A 24,448-nucleotide genomic window follows, 5' to 3' on the forward strand; every position below is an offset into this window, starting at 1 on the left:
AATGTAGATAAACAATCCCAAAATAAGTGTCTGGGCTGTTCGGATGGATGTTTTTCTCCTTGTCAGTCAAATAACTGTATTGATCAATCTCTAAGTAGCTCTTGAATAGCTGATTGTGACAGTAAAGGATTTGCAGTCATTAAAATAGCTGTGAAGAAACACTAAAAATAACTTCAGGGACTACACATTTGTTTCCATCCCAAGACTAAATATTAACAAGTGTCAGTATGACTCTGTTTGTGTGGGAGTGTGTTTGTATCTGTATGGGAGGCATGTACTGTATAAAGTCCAAGCGTAGGCACGTTCCAAGGACTTTCACAGCATTACAGGGATAGCTCACCCACAAATTAAAATTGTCATTATTTACTCACCCTCATCTGTATGACTTTCTTTCTTCAGTGGAACACTAAAGGAGATATTAGGCAAAATGATAATCTCAGTCACCATTTACATCTGAAAGGAAGTTATGCGGCTTTGAAATTACATTTGGGTGAGGAAATGGACAGAATTTTTATTTTTGGGTGAACTAACCCTTTAAATGCACCATTTCTATGCAACAATAAAATACTTGTGAGCGCAAGTATGTTTTGGTGTTCTCTGTAAACATTACACCCTTCTGGGTTCATTGGGAACGAGTTCACAGCCTAACACACTCCTTGCAACCCACACTATGGCCTCAAACAGCAGCTCAGTAGCTGACCTGGAAGTATGGCGGGCTATCGTTGACATCAAAGAGCGCCTGAGACCATTCATACGATCCCCTTCATTAACATTCAGTGGCCTAATCACACACACACACAGTAACCCACACCACAGTGACCATGCTGCATAGTACTTGGGGATACCCTAAAAGACTGATGTGGATGATATAACTACCATGCCAGCCTGAATGATCCCTGGCACTGACCCGCGCTATTGTGTACTGCTGGATTTGTCGCTCTGGTTACTCTTTGATTGACAGCTGACCAGTTGATGCCAATGCCATGGGAAGCAGAAACCGGTTTGTAAATAAAACATGAGGATAAAGGAAGAAGAAAGAGATCTGAATAAATCTAATAACAATTTCCACTGCTCCAGTAAAGAGAGGCATTATGCAGAAAGGTTGATGAACGGAAGGTCATGAAAGATGATTCTTGAAATTAGCCAATGACAAAGCGGATTTGGGGTCCTAGGCCCATGTTAATGTTGTTACAGGAACCAAAATAGAGCCTTTTAGAGCTTCAGCTAATACCGGCAGATCAATAAAGTGTGTGTTAGTGAGTGTGTCGATACTGAGAGATTCTTTTTGAGCTTCTATGTGAGTGTTGTGTGTGGGTAGGGCACTATTATAGACTGGCAATCACCCCTTGACTATGAAAGTGATCTCCACATCTATCCGGCTTATGGTCTGAGTATTTAGCTAACATCAAACATGATCATATTCAAGTGGAAGAAGTGTCATCATCACAATTTCACTGGATTCCTATTTGAGAAACTAATCCCATTTACACGTCAGGTAAAAACAAACTGATTGAACGGCTGGTACACACAGGACCGCCCAAACTCAGACTGGGCCCCTGAAAAATTATAGGTAATGGGCCCCCCTCCTCAGTGTGGGGTTGAGAGATGCGTGTGCCAGTATATGTTGGAGCGCTGGTATTTGTCGCTGGCAACAAGTGCTCACTATCTCTGGCGGGCGATCTCCAGACGTCGTAACACTATGGGGGTGTTGAACTATCTCTCTTGGGTCCCCCTTCGTTGCTGGGCCCCAAAAGCTCTTCCATTTTTTACCCCTTATGGGTGGCCTTGGTCTATATGACAGGTCTTTATTGGAGTCTTTCATGGACTGGTCCACTTATAGACCTCATGACGTCCAAAAAGCCTGTTTTTCAGGAACTACAGATGAACTCTAGCCAAGCACATCTCGGAACATGACCTTGGAGTACTCTCAGGAAATCTTTGATGGAGTACTTCACTTAATGGAGGCTATTTGAATGTCTCATTCAAGACGCACTTGCTTTAAGTTAGCATGGAATTTCCCTGAGGGCAATGCTTTTCTTAGCCTGATTAAAGTATTTTACAATCAATCTCATAGTAATACTGACTAATTAAGATCTGTATTGAAACAACTCCGTCCTTGCTGTGGCATAAAACACAGTTCGAATATTGTGTGTAATTTAATAATTAATTCAATAACAGGTACAATAAAACGCAATAAGATATTGAAAAGAGGAAACAAACAACTTCCTAAAAGATGCATAAAAAAAGTGCATGAATGGCAGGTAGTGCACATAATCACACAAGAGACGGATTAAGCACTTCTTTCATTTGTTCTGTATGACTTGATACATCCAAGTACCATATATAGTTATTTCATCTTTTACAAATCACAAGCCAGAAATTTGGTTATAGGCAGCAAATTATAGGAGGATATAGTCATGGGACAGAATGCAAAACATATTCTTCTCTAAATTGCTGATCAGGCTGCAAAAATTTAGTTTTTAACACCATGTCAGCTTCTTAAGCCATTTTCATGGAAAAATACAGCTAAACAACTAAAAACCTATAAGATGTTGAAGAACTTTGTTGTGATTTTTTTTGTTTTTGTTTCTCTAAAAATGCAAAAACAAATAGGTAGAAATATAGATGTTTAAGATCATTTTTATAATTTGTGTACACTAACTATAAGTCTGTCGTACTAAAACATACTACCTTTCTAACATATTGCTTATAACAGAGATACGATTGTTTACAGCCTCTAAAATAATGTGAATGTACTATAAGGAAATAACAAATTCACTATGAATAATCAGTGATTATGCCTTTAACTGCAACAATAAACCAATTGAGAGGCTACAATATTTAAATCAAAGTAAATTGTGAGACTTTTCACACTCTAAACAAAGAATACAACTGAATTTGCATTCAATTAAACCTTTTCCTATTCAATAAATCAATGTCTTAAAGATTCCTCTATTTAAGCATTCCGTCAATGACTTACCTGACATGGTTGTCACAATATTTGGTAGTCTGGGGCCGGTTGAGAAGCACAGTCCGCGCTGTGGCATCTATCGGGTCCGCCTGGGATGTGGTTCCGGACATCTCATCCTCTGTCTTGCGGTAGCCGGTGGACGAGCACGCGGGTCCTGCACCGTTCGAGTGATGGGAGAGAGGCGAGGCTAGCGTGAGTGTGCGTGAAAGACAGGAGGAGGAAGAAAAGACACAGAAATGTCGTTTATAGTTCAGTGCGGTGACCACTAACACTACTACTGTGTATGCTGATGCAAGCCGCCCCTATCTCATGACGTTCCCCTCTATGCACCGCCCTTCCTTTCATTCTGCACATCATCTTCATCAGCATCCACAAGATCCGTCACCAATACAGCTTGCGCGCGACGCCCACGGGACCCCCTCTATAGAAAGTGCTGATGGGTGCACAATGGCGCAGCAAACACCACGGGCGTGTCACCTTTGTAGGAAACCTTGTGCATTTGTTTCTCTTTATAAAAGCCTTTTTTCGGCGGACATCTCCGACAAACACCTGGTTATTCACGATGCGCTGGAAAAATGCAATGGGCTACGAAGCGACATTTTGGCTGTGTCTTAAACCCTATCGAGCTGGATACCTCCTAGACAGCGTTTGACAACCCTGTCTACACCGGACGCGAGCGGCGCGTCGTGTCAAAAGCAAATCGTCCACATTGCAATTAATAATATTATCTACACTTGCTGATGCGTCACTCAGAGTGAACGGATTCCCGTTTTATTTTTGACACGCTGCAGAGCTACTCCAGCCACTTTATTAAACCGTCCATTTTAAATGAAATTATTTTACTTACCAAATATCATAGGTGTGATTTTTTTTTGTCATGTATTTTGCTTGTTATATAGTTAAATAACCATTACACTGAAATCAGCTTGTGGTGTTTCTGCTCTCTGATCTACTCATTTAAATTATATTGTTTCAAACCATATTTATATGCATTTATTGCAATAATAACATTATAAGAAGGATTACTATTTATAAATGTATAGGTTATTCACCCAATTAACTCAATCTCACCGGACTGGTCCGTTTGCCGAACGTCATTTAGAACGTTCACTTTGCGAGTGTTAGTCTTGCGTCACGTTAACGGACAATCAAACGTTCCAAGTGTTGTCTAGGTAGGCAGCTCACTAGGTTTTGAAACACAGCCGCCCAGAGCTATTTATAACGTCTAATAAAACTCGAATTTTCATGCTGTGAACGTTTTTTTTTTTTCCTTCTGTCGCTTTTACTAGGACTTGAATTAACCCATAAATTCATTAAAGCTGCTATATGTAAGACTGACAACAAGCGTTTGACATTCAAATTCAAAATATTGGAGAGTTGTGGCCCCTCCCCAGACTCCAAGCTCATGCGGGTTGCCAGAATGTTGCCACGCAAATTAGCCAACTCAGCATACGTTTTAAATGATATCTGGGCTTAAAGTAGTCTCCATCTTCCACAGGCATCTCCAATATTTATCCTTGTTTTACTACGCCGCTGGACATGGTGGTTTTAAACGGATGGCGAGGCTTTTAAGGTCGCATTAAATCTGTTATCTCTGATCCAGTTCGTTTGCTGGCTTCCATGGCTGCAGCAGAGAGGTCATATCTGGCAACCCGGCAGTGTCAAAATACTATGGTAAGTGGGCAATGGGCGGGATCACACAGGCCAAAACATAATCAGAAATTCCGGCCTTGAATTGAAACTTAAAAGTAGAATATACTGGCTTTAGCATTGTTATCAAAGAAGCCAGTATTTCAACTTACTTAGCATGTTTCCCAATTCTCTAATTACTTATTAGGGTAATTTTATGATTAAGTACAGTACAAATATTACATACAGCACCTTTAACGTTCAGTTATTAACTTTAATTTACCTTATAGGTAAATTATAGGTGTCGTTGCAGATGTTATATATCAATTTGGGAATGAGGGCTGACACAGTTTAATCCAGAACATGTTCTTCTTCAGATTTATTTAAAGATTATTTTAAAAAAGGAAAGAAAAACATTGAATATATCCTCTCTGGTTGACTCGTGTATTACAAGTGACCCGGCAGAAACGTGTTTATCATATTTTGGATTATTTTTTATAAATTCCCACTTAAAAGTACTCAAACACACAATAATTTCATAGACTGTCATTGGAAAATAGCAGAGGCGGGTCAGAGTAATGGCGGCAGGGCAACTGTTGCTAAAATAGGATTGGTCAGAAGCGCTTTTAAGGCAGGTCCAGTTGTACATTTCAGAATATTTCGCAATAAACGTAAACTATATTGTTTCTATCCTTATAATCCGTGTTGGGTTACTCTAAAAAAGTAATTAATTACTACTTTACTAAGTAATTAATTACTAACTAGCATTACTAATTACATATTCTATGGTGTAATTAGATTACTGTACTAATGACTGAAAAGTAATTGCATTACTTATTACTAATTACATTCCAAACCCCTTGTCAACCTTGACGAGATGAAAAACACAAGGATAGACATGAAATTGTTCTTTTAATTCTATCAAATATATAATAATATCAAACAAATAAAATATTCATGAACTGGCCAAACAATTTAAGGGGGCTGCATTTAATTAGAAAACATCCATTTCGACACTACATTTTGATTTTAAATTCACTATTGTTATTATATATTGTTCTATAGTCTGTACAGTATTTAATACATTTACATCAGAAGTAACTGTTATTAAATTACTGAAAATTAAGAGTAATCCCATACTTTAACTTTTCAATTAAAATGTAATTTAATTACAGTAATTAATTACTTAGTAATGCATTACACCCAACATGCTTATAATCATGAATGCTTAATATAATTGATTATAATGCTTATAATCAAGAATGCTTATAATCAACATCCTAAAACCAATTGTTTGATATATTCCTATGTTTTTTTTATTCAATTGCATCATTCGCAATGCTTCATGGAATTGTAGCATGTTCCTTCATGAAAGACGGTAAGTACACACTGGGCAGTTCTAGACCTTATTAGGGGGGCTTCAGAATAAAAATTTGTATTCTCTTTGCTATTTTGCATATGCGTGGTAACCCTTCGTACGTGTGTTGCCAGCTACCTGCTTCATTTGAACGGAGAAGCGGCTGTGCTGCATGTATGTCATAGGAGGTGGCAAACTTGAATGTATTTTCTATGATTTTTTACTTGTTTGCTAACCTGCATCAATGCATTCAATGTCTACACTGTCTAAGGACATTTTCTCTCTCAAATGAGCAAACAGTAGTTAATAATCATCCAGCCAGTTTATAAATCAAGATTGCTTGCTCATGCTTTGCAAACTGAAGCGACTGAGTTTTTAGTTGACTGTCATAAATGACACATTTCTTGAATACAAAGTCCATATTTTTTGCCTTTAGCTATCTAACAGTAATACTGACTAATAATAATGATATGATGGCTAACAAGATTAAAATGTTTACATTTGTTCTATTGTGAAATTTGGCAGTGGCATTCACAATACCTGAGTTTGACCTACCAACTGAAATTTCTTTCTGTAGCCCAGTGCTCACACTCACACACAACCACACACACAAACAAATCAGATAGACCACAAACGACATTCAAAGACATGTTTGCTTTTTTATAAATGGATATACATTTTTAAACATAAATGCTGGAGGACATGGAAAGCCATTTCCCCTTTAAGGCGTCTCTGTAACATACACTGTGTAATTTTTAATGAAAGAAAGAATTATACAAATATCAATCCACTTTGATGTGGTTGAAATAATATAGGTTTATACTAAATATATGATGATATATAATGATAAATTATAAATGAATGTACATTAAGGTAAAACAATCAGGTATAATAATATAAATATTAGCACAATTAAAAGCACAGGATTACTGTCTTGAAGTTATAACGGTTTGTATATACTTGAATTAATAGTTGAAAATTTGAATCCCCATGTCATGACCCCTCTAAGATAACTGAAAAAAATTCTCCATATAATGAAAGGCAATGTATTTAAGTTCCAAAAAGGACATAAAAGCATTGTAAAAGCTCTCCATGTGACTCAAGTTGTATATCCCAAAACTTCTATTGCAATATCGTGCGAAGTGCGATCACTTTGGGTGAGGTCATTATTCAGTCTCAAATCAAATCAAATCGTTGATCATCTTGTGCATACACAACCTAAATAAAAAATGGCATCATGCTATTTTCCATAAAACCTCATTGGTTCTTGGATGTCAGTCATGTTTCTTTGAGAACCAGAGCTTTTTGATGTTAGTTTTTGTTAGGCTGTATATCAGGCCAGAGAACTGCCACTTTGGGGTGTGTTTGTAATGTGCAAAGCCATTGCGTCTTGTCTATTGTTGTTTTCAATACACATGCAATAATACAATTTTATACATATGCGATTACAGTTGGAAAGATGCCAGCTTCATTTACGAATGACCACAATGTAAAAACAGTGTTGATTTATTACAAGTTTGCTTACCCAGCCTCAGTATTGCCATAATGAATGTGTGCAATCATCATTTGAAGTCTGCGCCGCGCCCAACGTTTTCGTTCCTCATTTCCCCGCAGTCACCATATTTGTGACCATCAGTGTGAGGAAACATTGGCAGTGATTGGAAAAACTTCAATTTCAAACCAAAAATTTCTTTTGATCCATGGCAAGTCCCAGGAAAGGTTCATACAGGTCTAAAGACAGCAAAAATATTGCCAGATTGGATTTTGCGGACATTTAAATATATTTTATAAATGATTCATCTCCATATGCCGGCAAGTCTGATGTGTGACCAATGAGTTTACGTGCACACCAGCAAACACCGTAAACATCTTTCATTCATAAGGTACAAATGTTTTGTGTTGTTTTCAGGTCTGATTTGGTCACATTATAACAAAACGTCTGTTATGATCCCATCTACAGAATATGAATGTAAGAGCTGCTTTTAACTCCTGAAGATGACTTGTTGCATCCCACTCTGCAGCACATTGATATGGAATTTTGGACACAAACATGGCGGTGCGGTCATACAGTGACATCTCATGAAACAGGTCAATAGAATCGCATGATACTTGGAGTGGGCATTTTGTGTAAAGGGTGTTCCTTGTCGTCTTGATGCAGACAGATACACTTGACAGCTGTGGCCCTCGAGCAGTGCCTGTGCCTTTAAATGAAAGGCTTTTGTATTTTTTGTGAAGTGAATGCTGACATGAGACAGAAAGGGTTCGTTGTCTGGAAAGAAACCAACTTCTCTTACTGAAGAGACACAGCAGAGGTGAACCTGTTACACAAAACGTGGGAGAGGGTTTGCTTTCGTCTGTTTGAGAGACTGACTGGAATGGGAGAAGTGACACATGTAGCCCATCTCTCCACACCCGCTTTCGACCATACACCAGCTGAGTAAACTCTCCTGTCACATCCAAACAGCTGTTATTTACCTAGCTTACATTATTTATTATATGTGGAAAAAAAAATATTATTTTGAAGTCGCCTCTCTGCTGCGACAACATTTGAGAGAGAATCGCAGCGATCAGAATGGTGAGTGGTTGTGTTTCAAAACCTAGTGAGCTGCCTACCTAGACAACACTTGGCACATTTGATTGTCCGTTAACGTGACGCAACAGTTACTATACGTGTCAAAGTGAACGTTCTAAATGACGTTCAGCAAACGGACCAATCCGGTGAGATTGAGTTAATTGGGTGAATAACCTATACATTTATAAATTGTAATTGTTCTTATAATGTTATTATTGCAATAAATGCATATACATATGGTTTGAAACAATATAATTTAAATGAGTAGATCAGAGAGCAGAAACACCACAAGCTGATTTCGATGAAATGGTTATTTAAATAAACAAGCAAAATACATGACAAAAAATCACACCTATGATATTTGGTGTGCAAAAATATTTCATTTAAGATGGACGGTTTAATAAAGTGGCTGGAGTAGTTCTGCAGCGTGTCAAAAATAGAACGGGAAATCCGTTCACTCTGCGTGACGCATCAGCGAGTGTAGACTGTATTACTGTGTAATTTAACAATTTATTTGACAAAAGACTTCAGATAAATATGCATTACAATATCACTTTTCATTTTAGCCCACGTAAAAATATTATTGCTTCCGTTAATGAGAATATTTTATCAAAAACCGCGCCGTCCACGGCAATCTCCCATTAATACCGATGGGAAGTTCTGCAGAGCTTGTCAGAGTGTCAGAACTGTAACCAAGGAGGACAGAGCTTAGTGAAGGGTCAATTATATAAGTAGTTTAAGGGTCAAGGGAGAAAGACTCAATTATGTCACTCCCAGTGCGTCATGGGAGTGGGGGTTGCTCCTAAGCAAATTTCACAAGCTTCGTTGGCCATGGTTCTCTGATTGGTGAACGGATATCTGCTGTACCATGGGTAATGTAGTTTTTTCCAGGAATTCCACTAACAAACACACTATTTAAGCAATGAAGTTGAAATAACATAGATGGCTGGCTTCAACAGAAGCATATAACATCTTTGAAAAACCTCGGAGCTCAAGGTAGGTCTGTCTTGAAATGTTGAAATGTTGAAAACTTGAAAAGTTATCGTTGAAAATCAATTTAATTAGATTTTTACTTCTAGCACCAGACTGTTGTGATCTATAGGCTAAAATAACTATTACAATCATATGCAATTGCTGTATGATTCATGTTGTTTTAACTGTTGTTGAGACTTTTAAATTAAACCGAAGATATACTGTTTAATTTACAGTATATAAAGATATACTGTAAATTAAAAATGTCTCTGTTATGTTCATGTTTTCTCCAGTTAGCTCACTTGTGTGTCTTGTTGTGGGCATGTGTTGTAGTAGTCTTGCAGGATGCAGCTGTCTAGGGGCTTCACTATTATGGATTGAAACCCACTAAACACGCTCAATGGAGTCACTTCCTGCTCAAATGCTCCTTCTTTTTTCCTATGAAATGGAAATTTTGCCTGAGGCCATAGATATTTTGTTATTTGGAAAAGTGACAAAATTCCTATAAGTCAAATTGCCAATATAGACTCAAAACAGTGGAAACAATTGCATATTTTATGATAAATTAAATAAGAAATTAGCCCAATAACATAAATTTATTACACAGATCTCTGGAATACTTCATTCTGATTGGTAAATTGCAGCATTGTGTGGTGATCTATATCTGTATAATAATGACCTCTAAACTGCATAATTGAGCATTGTTCCAGACAACCAATTTCAATGTCTCACATATCACTCTGCAACTTATTGTTTCACATAATAATGTAATTAAAATTAAAAATTTTAATTAAAAAATTTTAATTAATTTTCCAAATTTTAATATTTATTTATTTAGTTGTATCTGTGTAATAAGTGGGGTAATGCGCAGTCAGCTGTTCATTCACACGTTAGTTATTTTTGTTATAATGGCTGGCTGACTGTACATTTATCCCTTACTTATTGCAGATCTTTGTAGTAAGCATTTTTAGAACAGCGAGCAAGACTATATTTCCTTTCAAATAATTATTTAACTTGCACTTGCAGGTAAGCAGGAAGTACTATAAAAGAGGTGTGGCTCAATATGGTGTAAAAAAAAATTACTCCATGATTCCTCTCGCTCCATATCAACCATTTCAACTGCATGTTCAGTTATGCAAAACCATAATCAAGAGGGATCAGATAAAACACAGACCCACGCACACACCTATAGACAAACACACAAAATCTCTCATTCTAAGGAGGGACATATTTCCATCAGATCTTCCAGGTTTTTATGAGATTGCATTCTGCAGGGGGGTCATATACTTGTAAACAACATGACTAAGTTTTGAGGTGCAGCATGTAAATATAGCAAGCACCCAACTCTTTGGTGTCAAAGGCGATCTTGGCCACGGATAACCATCTTGCCATTAACTAAGCTATCAATAAACTTACAATTATATACAGTGTTATTATATTTTAGCACTGAAGACATAAATGTGATGATATCTGGTTATAATATATAGCTAATGTACTTTGCAAGATGGCACTGGACTCCTTCAGATTACATTTAATTGTAACATAAACTACAAAAGTGAGCTGGTGGCCTGCCTCACAAGCAAAAAACAAAGTGCACGTAAAGAGAATTCCTTAGTAGAATCAACTCTGGACCAGAATCAAGGAATCAGATATAACCCACTTTTCACCACATACCTCACATCCCACTCTGAAAGATCACTTTCTTCTTCTCACACTTTTATTTTCTCCTTCCTCCACTTATTCTCCCCGACTATTTACTCCTAATGATCGATACAAATCCCATGAGGTGCGGCTTTGATTTTTTCAGGGACAGATGAAAGCCTCAGTTACTAACAGACGGCCAGGCAGACAGACAGTTAGTACCTAATTAACATCACAGAACTGTGGAATCAGCATCATGTTGGTTAATGATTTGCAGTACACTGACTGGGCATATAACCAATTTACTCGTTTTATTATGGACACAGAGGCTTCAGTTCTGATTATTTTTAAGTTGTGCTGATAACACTATGAAGCTGATTTTGCCCTCAAATGAAGAACAATAAAAATGAATTGTTTGTTCAGTTTTCATGAGCAGCAAATAAATCATGTGTGTCACCGTCCCCAGCCAAAACTGATACAAAACTGATACAAATAGAAACATTGTTAATATTGTAAAATAAAACCATAGCCTACTCAAGCAAAAATGTCTCACCTATGTTTAATTTACCACTATTGTCTTCTGCTTTTACAATATATTAAATGTATTAATTTAGCATTATTTCTTGGCAAATAGAAGACATCCAATTGTTTTATTATCATTAAAGGTGAATGCTAAAGGCTTGATATGACCATCCTGATGAGTACATATTTCTCAAAACAAAATATAGTCTGATCCTGCTAACCAGGCCCACACAGAATGCCCAAAGAACATCACAGACAATTCCATAAAATTCCACAGAATTCAAACACCTGTCATTCACAAATTTCTACTCAAACCCTGTCCCTTGCATATTCATTGATTTTAGAAAATGTGTAGTTTTCAAAAGAGTTTAGTGCTCTCAGCTCTGTTTTTACCATGTTTAAAATGATATATGCCTACAGTAGCTTGATTTCCATCCACATATTTTTATGTGCATATCACATAAAAACCGCTGGATGAAAACACCAAGATGCGAATAAAATCTCCAAAACTGGATTAAATACGTATAGCCTACTGTGCGCTCCATTGAGGTGTATACATTTTTTATTTGATCAAAAGAAATGGGCATAAACTATCATGGAAACACATTTGCTTAATAAACTCCTTTTGAATTTATTAGAAATACAAGCATCATTGCATCTGAAATGCGGCATTGGGTCACCTGAAATGTTTTTAAAATCCAAAGCCTGCAAAGAGTTTGCAGAGCAAATAAGACGAATACAAACTTGATCTGTGCCGAAGAGCATTGACACTTTTAAAAATATACTTACAGAAAGTCAAAAGAAAGGAGGAATACACACACTGTGTGCACAGAACTGTGTGGCATGCTGTCACGCCCAGACAGTGTTTTGTCTGTGTGTTCTAAACTGTAAGTATTTTATTAATAAAAGAGTCACAGTGGCTTCGGTTTATCCGGAAGAGGCAATTTCAATGTAATCTTATGATTAATTGTATGTATTCTTATATAAAGTTTGGCTCAAGCAAATATACATTCTCTTACATTTGCATAGACACTGAAACATACAATATGTTTACGTACAATATTTACATATTGACAGCATGTAAACGTCATCATTTTACGAATTAACACCTATAGAAATGTACAAATGTTTACGTGTACTGTTCGAATTGATTAATATTGAATAATTCATAGAATTAATCAGTTAAATACATTTAATTTATAATCAGTGAGATTAGTTAAATGCATCACATTTATTTAATGCAGCTGACATTATAATATGATATTTTAATGGTTTCATTCAGTTCTGTGGCATTTCTGCTGCCCTATACAACATATTAAATTATTATATCACTTTAACCAAGATTACACTTTAAAACGTTACAATGAATAAAAACAATTTAATCGTTTATTAAGCATTTATCTTATTTTTGTTTGCCATAGGAAACAAAATAATGTTTTCAGAATATGCCAAAAAACTAAATAAACCACAAAAAGCACCATAAAACAATTCATTAAAATTAATCCATACATTTGTTAGCTATAATCCAAATCTTCAGACTGCTTTCTGTGAAGAATAGACCCAAATTCAAGCATTTTATTTAAGGATCTCCGTCTCCATCCACCGCAGGTTTCATTCAGGCTCCAAGTTGGTTTCATTTTCAAAATTACAAAATTGCCGTCTCAAGCATTACGAACAGTGGTTTTACAGCAGTGATGTCGAATGCTCATTGGCTCTTAGTTTCTTGTGATCATTTGCAACATATGCTGTGATGTATATGTTTGAATGAGATATGTGTAACGATCCCCGTGTTCTCTGTTTTCCGCTTCTGTCACTTTCTGCACTCCATAGGTTCACTTCTGTCCCTTGTTTAGCTCCACTGTCTCTCTGTCGGCTTTCCCGCTCACTGTTCATTATTATCACCTGTCTTCGTTAATCTGTCATTGGTTTTGTTTGCTCATTGGTTCCTTTGCTCTCTGTCTTTGTATTTAAACCCTGTCTGTTTGTTCTGTGGTTGTCATTCGTTAATGTTAGTATAATGTTTCCGTGTATCAGTTCCGATGTCTGCTTAAACGCCCTCTGTCCGTGTTCCCTGTCAGTCTGTCTACTCGTTCATGGTTACCCTGTTGTCCGTCCAAGGTTCCCCTGCTGTTCTCGCGCTCCTGCCTGTTTTCCCATCATGGACTTTGCTTTGTTCTAGTGTTTGTTTATTTTGTCCTTTATCCCAATAAAAGCCCGCGTTTGGATCCGCACTCTTGTCTGTCTTCCCTCATCATTACAGAACGAACGACCACAATGGATCCAGCGGCTTTCTTCGTGGGACTGACGCATATGGAGCTAAACATCCGTGAGTTCTCCCATTTTTTCTCCTGCATGGCCGGCTACACCGGTTGGGATGACAACCTCCTGAAGACCGTCTACAGGACTGGGGTACCTACACACCGGTGTTGTGTTTTGCCGGAGATTGGAGACTACACCTGGCAGGAATACGTGAGTCTCGTCGTGGAGGAATTCGCTGCCGGTGAACCTCCTCTCTCGATCCCGGCTCCCGCCTCTGGGCTCTCTACTCCAGCCACGGTCAGCAAGCCTGTGCCCACTCCAGCCACGGCCAGCGAGCCTGAGCCCACTCCAGCCACGGTCAGCGAGCGTGTGCCCACTCCAGCCACGGCCAGCGAGCCTGAGGCCACGCCAACCACGAACAGCGTTCCAGCGTTGTCAGCCTCATCCGCCCGGAGGAAGAGGAGAAAGGGAAGGGTCTCTGCTCTTCAGCCTCCGTCTACCACAACTCCGTCCCCAGAACCCCCCGTGGCTCGGCCCCCAGCGTCCAGCGAACCCAAGCCCACGCATGCCACGGCCCACCAGCTAGAGCCTGATGCCCCAAATGTCAGAGAGACAGCGCCTGTAGCCTCGACCGTCCCTGAGCCAGTGCCTGTAGCCTCGACCGTCCCTGAGCCAGCGCCTGTAGCCTTGACCGTCCCTGAGCCAGCGCCTGTAGCCTCGACCGTCCCTGAGCCAGCGCCTGTAGCCTCGACCCTCCCTGAGCCAGCGCCTGTAGCCTCGACCGTCCCTGAGCCAGCGCCAGCAGCCATGACCGTCCCAGTGCCAACGCCAGTAGCCATGACCGTCCAAGGGCCAGCGCCAGTAGCCATGACCGTCCAAGAGCCAGCGCCAGCAGCCATGACCGTCCAAGGGCCAACGCCCGTAGCCATGACCGTCCAAGGGCCAGTGCCAGTAGCCAGGACCGTCCAACAGCCAGTGCCCCTCGAGCCTTCTAGGGCTCTGCCTCCTGAGCCTCCCAGGGCTCCGCCTCCCAAGTCTCTCGAGTCTTCCAGGGCTCCTCCTCCCGAGCCTCCCAGGGCCTTGCCCCTCAAGCCTCTCGAGCCTTCCAGGGCTCCGCCTCTCGAGCCTTCCGGGGCTCCGCCTCTCGAGTCGCTCGAGCCTTCCAGGGCTCCACCTCTCGAGCTCCCCGAGCATCCCTGGACTCCGCCTCTCAAGTCTCTCGAGCCTCCCAGGGCTCCTCCTCTCAAGCCTCCCAGGGCTCCTCCTCCCGAGCCTCCCAGGGCTCTGCCTCTCAGGCCTCTCGAGCCTTCCAGGGCTCCACCTCTCAAGCCTCTCGAGCCTCCCAGGGCTCCGCCTCCAGAGCCTCTCGAGTCTTCCATGGCCCCTCTCCCCGAGCCTCCTACGGCTCCACCTCCAGAGCCTCCTACGGCTCCGCCTCCCGAGCCTCTTACGGCTCTGCACCCAGAGACTCCAGAGCTTTCTAGGGCTCCGCCTCTCGAACATCCTACGGCTCCACCTCTCGAGCCTCCTACGGCTCCGCCTCCCGAGCCTCCTACGGCTCTGCTCCCAGTGACTCCAGAGCTTTCTAGGGCTCCGCCTCTCGAGCAACCTACAGCTCCACCTCTCGAGCCTCCCACAGCTCTGCTCCCAGAGACTCCTGAGCCTCCTACGGCTCCGCCCCTAAAGGCCCCTACGGCGCCACCTTCCTCGGCTCCACCTCCTGAGCCTTCCTCGGCTCCACCTCCTGATCCTCCCTTGGCTCCACCTCCAGAGCCTTCCAGGCCTCCGCCGCTAGAGCCTCCTACGGCTCTGCCTTCCTCGGCTCTGCCTCTTGAGCCTCCCACGGCTCCGCCCCCTGATCCTCCAGAGGTGTCCATGGTTCCGCCTCCCTCGGCTCCCCCTCCTGAGCCTCAAGAGCCTCCCTCAGCTCCGCCTCCTGAGCCGTCAGAGCCTCCCTCAGCTTCGTCTCCAGAGCCCCTCGCAGCTTTGCCCCCGGGAACTGTCCCTGTCCTGAGGCCGCCTCCCAGGCCTCCTGGACCTGTCCCTGTCCTGAGGCTGCCTCCCAGGCCCCATTGACCTGTCCCTGTCCGATGGCCACCTCCCAGGCCCCCTGGACCTGTCCCTGTCCGATGGCCACCTCCCAGGCCCCCTGGACCTGTCCATGTCTCCATGGACTGCCTAGTTGCCCCTGTGAACTGTCTCATTTCCCTTTTCTCCTCCCTGGTCTGCCTGTCTGGCCCCTGTGCCTCCATGGACTGCCTAGTTGCCCCAGTGTTCAGTCCCATCTCACTTTTTTTCCCCGTGGTCTGCCTAATTGCCCCTTGTGCTTCCTGAATCCGTCTCTGTGTCTCTTGTACCTCCTTGATCTGTCCTTGTGTTCCTTGTGTCCCGTTCTGTCTGTTTTTTCTTCCCCTCTTCTAGCTCCCCTCGCCTGGAATATTTTTGTCTTTTTGTATGTCAGTTTGTTGAGACCGTCTGGAATCCGGTCCCTTTGAGGGGGGGCTATGTAACGATCCCCGTGTTCTCTGTTTTCCGCTTCTGTCACTTTCTGCACTCCATAGGTTCACTTCTGTCCCTTGTTTAGCTCCACTGTCTCTCTGTTGGCTTTCCCGCTCACTGTTCATTATTATCACCTGTCTTCGTTAATCTGTCACTGGTTTTGTTTGCTCATTGGTTCCTTTGCGCTCTGTCTGTGTATTTAAACCCTGTCTGTTTGTTCTGTGGTTGTCGTTCGTTAATGTTAGTATAATGTTTCCGTGTATCAGTTCCGATGTCTGCTTAAACGCCCTCTGTCCGTGTTCCCTGTCAATCTGTCTACTCGTTCATGGTTACCCTGTTGTCCGTCCAAGGCTCCCCTGCTGTTCTCTCGCTCCTGCCTGTTTTCCCATCGTGGACTTTGCTTTGTTCTAGTGTTTGTTTATTTTGTCCTTTATCCCAATAAAAGCCTGCGTTTGGATCCGCACTCTTGTCTGTCTTCCCTCATCATTACAATATGACAGCGCCGTTATGAAGTGCAATATTTACAGTGTTCACACTTGTTCTTCATAACCTCAGAAATTCGCTTTGGCATGCTGGATATCAGCTTCTGGGCCAAATCCTGACTGATGGCGATCCATTCTTGCCTTATTAGTGCTCAGAGTTGATCACAATTTGTGGGCTTCTGCTTGTCTACTCGCCTTTTGAGGATTGACCACAGACAGGTTCTCTATGTAAGATCCGGGGATTTGCCTTGCCACGGATCCAAAATTTCAATGTAATGATCTCCAAGCCACTTCATTCTAACTCTTGCCTTGTGACATGGTGCTCCATCATGCTGGAAAATGCACGGATCACTAAATTGCTCCTGGATTGTTGGGAGAAGTTGCTCTTGCAGAACGTTTTAATACCATTCTTTACTCATGGCAGTGTTTTTAGGCAGAATTGTGAGAGAGCCCACTCCCTTGGATGAAAGGCAACCCCACACATGGATGGTTTCAGTATGCTTCACTGTTGGCAGGACACAGGACTCATGGTAGTTTTCACCTTTTCTTCTCCGGACTATCGATTTTCCAGATGTCCCAAACAGTCGGAAAGAGGCTTCATCAGATAAAATAACTTTGCACCAGTCTTCTGCTGTCCAATCCTTGTAATTCCTGCAGAATTTCAGTCTGTCCTTGATGTTTTTCTTGGAGAGAAGTAGCTTCTTTGCTGCTCTTCTTGACACCAGGCCATTGTCCAAAAGTCTTCACCTCACTGTGCGTGCAGATGCACTCACACCAACCTGCTGCCAATATTGAGCAAGCGCTGCACTGGTGGTGACACGATTCTGTAGCTGACTCCTCAAGAGGAGACGGTCCTGGCACTTGCTGGACACTCTGGGACGTCCTGAAACCTTCTTCACTGCAGTTGAACCTCTTTCCTTGAAGTTCTTGATGATCCGGTAAACGGTTCTTTCAGGTGCAATATTCTTTGTAGCAATTTCCTTGCATGTGAGGCCATTTTGATGCAAAGCGATGATGGCTGCACAGCTTTCTTTAGAGGTAACCATCGCGACAAGAACACAATGATTGGTAGCACTTCTTCCCTCTTTTTTTATAGCAAACAGTCTGCTCATAATCCAATCAGAATGATAGAGTGAACTGAGTACCTAACTAGTACTCATTCACACTTTCCCAGGTGCTGCTGATATGATTAGTGAAATTATGTTAGCTTGTCATTTTGTGGCAGGGGGGGCTATATAAATCTTTTGGCCAATGAAGCTTTTTGCAATTATTTAAAATGCATCTGATCACTCTGCACAATAATCTAGAAACAATGTGCATCAACACCACAACAACTGAAGCAGAAAGCTTTGCTAAACACAAAATATATGCCACTGCCAATACTTTTGGCTACGGCTGTAGGTTTGAAGCTTAGCACTATGCAGGTTGAGTGTGGTCACTTGGCCATACGCCAGCTTTTCACCACTATAAGGCAGCTTGCTTTTAAATAATGAATAGACCTGGTTTGCATTATTCATCACAACGCCATGGTACCCGTGCTCACTTTACCTTCTGCATTCTCCTGTACCGCATGCATTCATTCAGCGGCCCTCTCTTATTTCATGCAATATCACTGCACATATCTCCGCCTGTATTATACTACTCTGATTAGTCTCACTTTGGTCATGCTGTTCAATTGAGTGTCAAATTCCTCTGTTGTGTGGAATTTTCTGCTGCCACAATACACTGGCACTGGAACCGGGTCAAGAGGACAGTGACTCAGCAAATCTTCATAGTGTCTCTGCAATCATACAGTAAACCCCCAAAAAACCAAGTCTCAGTCGACATAGTCCATAAACTGACGGTCAAATGCATAAACGTAGCTGACAAAACTGGAACTTTCTCAATCTGGCAAGCACTAATCTGATTGGATGACATTACACAAGTACCTAGAGTAAGGGCATACAGGATTTGTTATCAACAAAGTTATGTTTACAAGGTAAAGGGGTTAATAAAATGAGCACTTTTGAGGATGAAACAATAAAAACAGTAGAATATTTTTTTCATACTATTACCTAAAGAACTGCAGTTGGTCACTTGACACGTTGACAGACTCTTTCTGTCTAAATGGGCTGTTCTTGGCTAAAATAAGCTGTAATGTGGACCAGACCTTATGCTATTAAGTCAAGTCTAGCTCCACAAGACTAAACAAAACCCAAGAACACAACAAATATGCATGCATGCTACAGTCGCACTCCTAGCTACCAGGCTGTTGCTCCCACTTATGTTGGCATGGCCACTCCACCCGAAGTTTAGAAACTCATTACCTACAGAGCCCCAATTAGACCTTGTGTGCCTTCGGCGTGACATGTTTGTCCTGTTGTGAAGGTGACCCACAGGTCCCAGTTGCCACCAAGGCTGGAAATGTAGGATGCGCTTGCAGCCTGGGTCGCGATGGATATTGTGAATAAGGAATTAAAGCCAATAGACACAGTGACCAGGGTTAGTAATTCTATTTCTGTCAGCACTACAACTTCACCTGTGTCTGATCCTGACTGGGGATTATCCCAGAGCCCAGGTGAGATTGTTCACTTTACACCACCAGGCATGCCAGCTATCCGCAACCTCATGCCATGCAAGCATCACAATCTGACCCCTTGCATATTAAATGACACACTGCAAAAATTGCTTTCTTAATCAGCATTTTTGTCTTTAAGACATTAATTTGTTTTCAGATAATATATCTTGAATTAGGTTTGTTGTTCTTATCCTATTGCAAATAGATTTTTCTTGTTTTAAACCTCACTAAAACAAGAAAAAAAGGGGTAAGAAATAAACTGATTTCAAGATATACTTTCTGAAAGCAGCTCTTAATACTGTATATTATGCATTTATGTATATTATGCATATTCTTGTTTAAAGGATGTTTAGATAGTTTTGCCGAAAAACAAGACAGAAATAGTGAAAAAGAACATGATTTTTTGCAGTGCACAAACATTAGGACAACTTTTTTTAATGCATGCATGCATTTTGGCGCATCCCTTGATGCATATGTATGTGTGCATGTGAAGACATACTGTAAATGACAATGCAAAAGTGAGATTGTGAGGGAGCAAGACTATGTGTCAGGGCTGTTTGGCATGACATTTACAAATGTGTCAACCTGTAGATGTGCATCTATCAGTGAGCAGGACCGCTTTATGTTATTTCCACATGTGACAAAAAAAACTGGAGCAATGCAAAAATACACAGCGGAAAGGAGTGTTGTAAGGTGCTGGAAGCAATTTTATATGGAATATGCAGAAAATGTTACTTCTCCCTGAAGATATCACTGAAATAAATGTCCTGAAATCACATCTTAAATGTCATATTCAGATTAATAACTGTTGTCATCTTAGGGCGCAACTTTGCTACTGTTGAGTTTAACTGTGAAAAGACAGCTGCTCTTCTGTTCGTTGACAATCTCAATGCTTTCTTTGGAGGGCAGTGTTTTGGAAAGAGTTGGCATGACTAATTCAACAGCTCAGTTTCATTAAAGTTCCAGACCTGCAAAAATCACTTACAACAACTTTAAGTGGAGTTTAGTCAATCGTGTTTGTTGAGCAATGTCGAAACTCGGTGTGATCGATGAGAGATGACAGGTGTGCATATATCGGCTATTATAACTTCTTCATCCAATCAGAATTTAGAATCGGAAATATCACTTTTGTAATATTGGTTTTGTTGTTTTTGGGGCTTTTGTATTGTAACCCAAGTGTTAAAGGGATAGTTCATCCATATTTTTTAATTCTCTTAACGCTTACCCTTCTAGAATCCCAAATGTGTATGACTTTCTTTCTTCTGCAGAACACAAATTAAGATTTTTAAAAGAATATCTCAGCTTTGTATGTCCTCACAATGCAAGTGAATGGATGCCAAAATGTTGAAGCTCCAAAAAACACATAAAGGTAGCATAAAAGTAATCCATGGTACACCAGTGGTTAAATCCATGTATTAAGACACACTTTGATAGGTGTGGGTGAGAAACAATATATAAGTCATTTTTATCATAAATTCTCCTCTCTGCCCAGTAGGAGGCTATATGGGTGTAGAATGTGAATCACCAAAAACAGAAGTAGAAGAATGGGAAAGTGAAAGTGAAGTGAAGACTGACAAAAAAAAAGGACTTACATGTTTATCTGTTTCTCACCCACACCTATCATATCGCTTCTGAAGATATGAATTTAACTACTAGAGTCATCTGGATTTTATGTTTTATGTATATAGTTTACCATTTAAATGTTGGCACCCATTCAATTGCATTGTATGGAACTACAGAGCTGAGAAATTCTTCTACAAATCTTCATTTGTGTTTAGCAGATGAAAGAAAATCATACATATCTGGGATGGCATGAGGATGAGTAAATGATGAGAGAATTTTCATTTTTGGGTGAACTATTCCTTTAAATAAGTAATAGTGCTGATTTTGCAATGTGACTTATAATTTATTTTTAAATAGTCTTTTCTTTAGGTCTGAGATCCTTATGTTCCATTTAAAAAATGAAAATTATCAAATAATTTATTTGAATTTCAAACAAAAATACAGCAACTACATTGTCATTGACAAATAAGGATGTCCGAGGGGATTAAAAAAGGTAAAATCTTTCAAAAAAATAGTTATATAAAAATCATTTTCATGTTTTGTAAACATTTATAGCATTTTCTAAACAAAAGGAAAAAAATATTTAATGATTTTGTCTAACCATCAAGTAAATGGTCTTAAAATACTTTCCTTGCACCTTGAATACATGTGAGTGTATGCAACTTAATCGTTATTTTAAAAAAGGGGCTTTTCAAACATATTTTTCAAGGTATTTTTCCCCCCATGAATATCAAAATGTTTTCTTAGGGCTACCGTCATTTGACCTGCCTTTTCATAAAAATTTCAAAATATCAGATTTAGTTTTTCAAACTTCACATGACAACTGAATGTCAACCTGCATGTTGTTTACACCACCTGATATTGATTTAGTGGACAAAGGAGTTTCTAATATTAATAATATAAGAGAATAAAATTGTTTCACTGCTAAGTTTTCAAGAATTTCAGCTTTTAAAATTAGAGACAATTATTAAGGTTTTTTTTCTGTCTCTGGACAGTTACACCACTTGCACCAGAAAACATACCAAAATGACTTTGAACTCAGTTAATGAAAACATGTTTATCATAGCAGAGGTGTATTTTAATTGTTGTAATTCAAGTAATTGCTTTGTGTGAATTGCCTTTTTTATCTATTTTTTAATAATTTCACATATTTTACAAATTATAATTACAATATAATTACAAATGATAAATTTCACACCATTTACCAATATACATTATGATTTTGGCCACTCCATGTTTCAGTGTGTATGCGTGGGTGTATTTCAGCATATCTATGCAGTGTTGGCTAATGGAAGGGGTGGCTTCATGCACCTGTGAGGCTCCAAGCAGTAGCGAGAGGCAGCAGCCCACTTGAGGAGGGCACTCACTTTTCTCAAACCTGTCTGTCAGACGGGAGCTTTATGTTGGAGCCCATGGGCTGGTCCTGCAGGACAGGGGAGTCCTGGCTAAGAGGGGTCAACACTAACTGTTCTGGAGGAGCCCAACAAGCATTGCCGTAAGAAAAAACAATACACAAGACATCAGTCAGTAAGAGCAATACACTCTAAAAATGTGCTTCAAGGGTTTGAAAGATGAGAAATGGTGCTTGGTAAAAGTATTACCATAGTATTACCTTCTCTTCATGAAATGGGTTTTTTATTGTCAAGGGCTTCTTAACAAAGGTTCTTTGAAAAAAATTATGACGCAAAGTGGGTAAAATGGTTTTATCTTTATCTAGTTGACTTCCATTTGGAGTGTTTTGGAGTTCAATAATGTATCACACACAACAAACGTAACACGAAACATAAATTTTTCAGCTTATTTTTTCCTGTCTAACATAAGAAAGCTCACTGACATTGTATGACATAAAAAGGGCACCGATTTGCTGTACAAGATCAAGTCTTTAAACCCACATTAGCTCATGAAGCAAGGCTTGTTCTTTAGATGTGCGTTGGGCTTGCTCCTAGAAATGTCTTTGAATTTGCTGGATGTAATATTAAATAGAAGAGGCAGGGTCTAGCTAGAAACTATTGTGTTACTCTGTTTATGTTAATGTGACTGTCAAAAGCATTATTACAATAATTCAAACAGAATTTATTTTGATGCAGGTGCAACCTCAGGATAAAAATTTTAACAGGAAAAATGTGAACTGACATATGTTAGCATATGTTAGCCTGAACACAGCAATGTACAACATGCTTTATAAAAAATATACAACAATATAATATGATACATATGCATACGCTGTTACGGTATGTAACAATTTGTTGTTAGTCCAACTATATAATAAGTAACACATTTTTAAGACAAGCATATCCCGTTAGACTCACCACAATATTAGTTGACTTCCTTCCTATTAGATATTTGAAATTTGGTTTCTCTTGTACGTTTTCAGACTAAACTTTACTTAATTTGTACGATGCAGATGGCTAGACTAAGAAAATGGTATACACCATAGTTCCTATTGATATTTTAATAAATGTACAATGACTAAAGTTTAGTCATATTTTAAGCAATATCTACTGACAGCAATACATTTCTTGCTCAAAGCACTATCTCCTGATTTCTAATAGTGTTCCTTTAGCACTGTTCTATTCTTGAAACAAGAGAGCCCCCTTTTGTCTTGTTTTTGTTCTTATATATATATGTTCTTATATATATATATATATATATATATATATATATATATATATATATATATATATATATATATATATATATATATATATATATACTTTATTAGGTACACCTGTACCTCTACTTATACAGACAATGTGTGACAGCAGAGTAATGTATAAAATCCTACAGACACTGGTCAGGAGCTTCAGTTAATGTTCACATCAACCATCAGAATGGGGGAATAATTTGATCTCAGTGATTTAGAACAAGACATGATTGTTGGTGCCAAACGGGCTTCTGTAACTGCTGATCTCCTGGGATTTTCACATGCAACAGTCTCTAGAGTGTGAAGAGAACGGTGCGAAAAACAAAAAAAATCCAGTGAACGGCAGTGTGGGAGAATGGCCAGACTGTTCCAAGCTGAAAGGAAGGTGGCAGTAACCATTAACATGCATTACAATGGTGCTATGCAAAAAAGCATTTCTGAATGTATAAGATGTCGTACATTGAGGCTGATGGGCTACATGAGCAGAAGACCCCTCCGAGTACTACTACTGTCAGCTAAGAACAGCTGAGGCTGCAGTTGGCACCGGCTCACCAAAACTGGACAGTAGACAATTGGAAAAACATTTCCTGGTCTGACAAATCTTTTCTGTTCTTGGCTGACAGAAGTGGAACCCAACGTGGTCTTCTGCTGTTGTATCCCATCCACCTAAAGATTTGTCATGTGCATTCTGAGATGCTATTTTGCTCACTACAATTGTACAGAGTGGTTATCGGAGTTACTGTAGCCTTTTTGTAAGCTCAAACTAGTCTGGCCATTCTC

The 24,448-nt window shown here is 40.0% G+C and overlaps 1 protein-coding gene across 3 annotated transcripts in view; it reads right to left on the reverse strand.

The window, feature by feature from the left end:
- Positions 1-24,448, reverse strand: part of LOC127634734 (phospholipid-transporting ATPase IB-like) — a 67,178-nt gene that overhangs the window by 39,389 nt on the left and 3,341 nt on the right. For 2 of the 3 annotated variants that reach the window (XM_052114404.1, XM_052114403.1), the window contains exon 2: positions 2,981-3,158. In XM_052114404.1, the coding sequence (XP_051970364.1) occupies positions 2,981-3,158 (178 nt within the window). Of the gene's footprint in view, positions 1-2,980; positions 3,159-11,175; positions 11,381-24,448 lie in introns of those variants that run through there. The other variant, XM_052114405.1, reaches the window with a different exon arrangement.

This window comes from Xyrauchen texanus, chromosome 42 (assembly GCF_025860055.1).
Source record: "Xyrauchen texanus isolate HMW12.3.18 chromosome 42, RBS_HiC_50CHRs, whole genome shotgun sequence".
Lineage (NCBI taxonomy): Eukaryota > Metazoa > Chordata > Actinopteri > Cypriniformes > Catostomidae > Xyrauchen > Xyrauchen texanus.